This window comes from Hordeum vulgare, chromosome 3H, assembly GCF_904849725.1.
Source record: "Hordeum vulgare subsp. vulgare chromosome 3H, MorexV3_pseudomolecules_assembly, whole genome shotgun sequence".
Classification (NCBI taxonomy): Eukaryota; Viridiplantae; Streptophyta; class Magnoliopsida; order Poales; family Poaceae; genus Hordeum; species Hordeum vulgare.
In genome coordinates, this window is record NC_058520.1 from 162,707,168 (window position 1) to 162,710,675 (window position 3,508).

Here is a 3,508-nt window from a genome sequence, read left to right on the forward strand (position 1 = left end):
TACCAATATAATATCACATGTATGCAGGGGAGCCGGCGGCGTGTGTCGGTGCCTGGGTGATCGGTGTGCGGTATTGTGACGGTGTCACGGGAAGGAGGGCCCCTAGTCAAGCATTGGTGGTGTAGCCGAATTCGATGAATCTCGTTAACAAATCTCGGTGTTGTGCCTTGTGTGATTGCTTGGTCCCGCGCCTCGGATTTATTCTAACAGTAATGTCGTTGTTGTCATTAGCTAAAGGTAAATTATCCTCAAGTACAGGAGCCTCATCTTTATTCAGTGGAGCCATCAAGTCAGTCATCTTCATAAATTCCCCATACGATGCAGTTCGAAGTCAATGTTGAGGTTATTACGTGGAGCTGAAATAAACCAATGCCTCCATCCATGACTCAATATGCTCTTGTGGGTTAGGCTGAAAGGAAGCAATCTGCAGATTAAGCTGAGGCTTATCTTTGATCTTGGTTATGATCATTTTTTTTGGTTATGCTGATTAAATTGCAGGTTATCCTGTTCATGATGTTGAAGTGGCACAGAAAAATGGTAATGCTGATTTGGATGAAAATTCTCTTGATGTGATCTGGGTTAGGGATTACCATCAACAGGGATGGGATCTTCATCGGGTGCTTCATCCCCAAGCAATGTGAATATATTTGAGCTCTTCAACCCTAACTTTTACAATCGGACAAGCTCTGCTGCTTTTCGCTCTGTTGCAAACTAATAGTTTTCCAAAACGATATCGTTCGCAACAATGAGGGATGTATTAATTCGAGTAGAATACACTAACTCGTTGGACAAATTATATTCTCTTCTCCCCTCCAGTTCCCTCCCCAACAGTCAAACTTAGCATTACATACTTCTGGTTCTTGAGGCCACTTACACAGGTCGCCAGTCGGGTCGCCAAGAATGCACGACACGACTGCATTAGCATGACATGCTTAACGCAGTTATTGGAAGACCAACAAATCAATAAACGAACCACTGAGAATGGTACTTTACAAAAGTCTGAATCTTGTTCGCGTCTAGCCTTTCACTTCTTTGGGGCAAACTTGGCCTTGATCTTGTCAACCTCCACTGTGCCGATCTGGAAGGCCTTGGCGAGCACGTCGTCAGGTACCTCCGGGGAGGCCCCGAAGAGCGTCATGGCGATGGACTGCGTGCCGGGGAGCTGGCTGTTGAAGGCGGAGATGACGGCGGCGGGCTTGTCGCCGTTGTTCTTCTGGAAGTGCACGAGGCCTCGCGGGAAGGCGAAGACGTCGCCCTGGGAGATGGTCTTGGCAAAGAGCTTGTTTGCGGTGGTGATGAAGCCGACGTCGAGCTCGCCGTAAAGGACGAAGACGACCTCGGTGGCGCGCGGGTGGGTGTGCGGCGGGTTGAGCCCGCCGGGGGCGTAGTCGATGCGGGAGAGGGAGACGCCGAGGGTGTTGAGGCCCGGGACTTTCTCCACGTTGGCGCCCGTGACGACGGAGCCGGCCGTAGTGTTGGTGGCGCCGGGCTTGGCGAGGACCGCGGTGAAGAAGTCGTCCGCCGTCGCGTTCGCCTTGCACGGGAACCCGTTCACCTTCAGGTCTGTGCGTGCAAACGGCTTACAGTTACTGAGCTACATGAGGCTCGTGCTTTTGCCATTGGACACGCGCGCATGGACGGCCATGGTCACGATCTTTTGTGTTGTCCCTACTAGTTTGGTTGTTCGGTATGATGGCTTGTAAAGAAAATAAAAAAAAATGCTCCGGTTCTGTAATATGGAGCCTCCAGAAGTTTACGTAAACTTGAAGCATTACACAGTACTGGTTGATTCAGTATTCATACTAGTACGTTTGGAAGAATGGCTTCAAATTGAACTATCGTTTGAAACTATAAACGAGTAAATTATAAGATGCTTCGAAAAGAAGACTATGATCTATGATCATATACTTTGGATCCTAAGGCCTTCCCTAATGCTTGTATCTTGACACGGTATCATAGGCATATTGCTGATGTGGCACCATATTAATTGAAGAAAGAGAGTGGTGCCGTATCTTATTTAGTATACGGCTCTTGCACGAGATCATAGGTAAAAAATATGATTAGACCAATCAAATACATGCATGAGGCCAAATTCATTAAATACTAGCCCACTAAAATACAACACTTAAGAAACCATGCATTAGGATGGTTGTATCTTATAATGCAACGGTACCTAGGATACCACGCTAAGAGACGATGCATTACGGAAGGCCTAAACGTCTACTTCCATTCATCCTCATTACGATTGATTCTGCTGTCGCCAACCATCAACTGACTCTGCGTTTAGCATTAACTACTGTACGTGGTATAGTGCGCCAGGGTGTCAGACAGTACAAAACTGAATAGCCGTACGTCTTCAATGCAGAACGGAAGTACAGTACCGACCCAATTTGAAGAAGAATTCAGGAGATCTTGAGCTCTTCTTACCTGAGTTGAGGTCGGCGACGCAGATGTCCTGGAGGTAGTCCGGGTCGCCGGCAAACGACGGCACCGCGAGGACAAGCGCCGCCACCGCAAGAAACAGGGCGGAGGAAACACGTGCCATCATCATGGTGTCCTACAACACCGCTGCGATTGTTCAATTCGCCGCCGCTGTCTGCCGGCGCCGCTGGTATGGTTTGGCCGGATGCTGAGCACGTCCGGTACTTAAATAGTGGGGAAGGAGTGAGATGAGGCGAAAAGATTTTGCTCAAAGCAGGGTTGGTGTGACCGTGCGGGTTAAGGAGGCGGCTGACCTGTGCGCCGCTCCAACTAGCAAGTAGGAGTATTCCTACTTCAATCTCAAGCAAAGGGACGAGGTGATGTGTGCAGATTTTGGGTTGGTGATTGGTCACTGCGATGCGATGCAGATCGTTGCGTTTTGAGATTTAAGTACCATTTCTCGATGCATAAAGCCTTGTTTGCTCGTGTGCCCCTTACGATCGTCGCCGTGCATACGCCGCGACGATACTAATGGGAAGTCTGTCTCACAAAGGCTAGTTTGGTGACGAAACCTGGAGCGAGCTGCGAGTTTGACCATGAACCAAGGCCTCCAGGGTTTCAGCTCACGGCAAGCATGTCAAGTCAGGCGGTAGGTAAGCCAAAGAAAAAGGAAAAAGATGCATGTTATGAGGACATAATCATGTGTTTTACTTTAGTTAAAGATGAGGAGAGATGGCGATCGCGCGCTTACCGTGGAGTAGCATGCTAAGTATCGTATGACGTTACATGCCTCTGCCGGGCATCAGAAGGTCCCGTTACGCTGCTGGTGACTAGAATTAACAAGCCTTATCCGCGTGGCAACGGTCCTGGGACGACATCGTCGTGTTTCTACGACTACGAGGATGGGAACCAATTACTAACAAATATATTGTTTTCTTGATTTGAACCGGCGTGCAAGCACCCGCGGATGCTATACAAAAGGATGGACTTCGACCTTTGGCTGTGTACCCAAACTGCAAACCACCAACCATTTCAAGGTTGGATTTGTTTTTCGAAATATACTACTCCCTCTGTTTCAAAATAACTG

At 48.5% G+C, this 3,508-nt stretch overlaps 1 protein-coding gene across 1 annotated transcript; it reads right to left on the minus strand.

Annotated features, from left to right (window-relative positions):
* Positions 1-733: 733 nt before the first annotated feature.
* Positions 734-2,745, minus strand: LOC123443359 (germin-like protein 5-1). The gene is made up of 2 exons (XM_045119701.1): positions 2,428-2,745; positions 734-1,563 (listed from the first exon to the last, which is right to left on the minus strand). Exons 1-2 carry the CDS (start codon positions 2,549-2,551, stop codon positions 1,025-1,027), a joined length of 663 nt encoding a protein of 220 aa, XP_044975636.1. The 5' UTR covers positions 2,552-2,745; the 3' UTR covers positions 734-1,024.
* Positions 2,746-3,508: the final 763 nt, after the last annotated feature.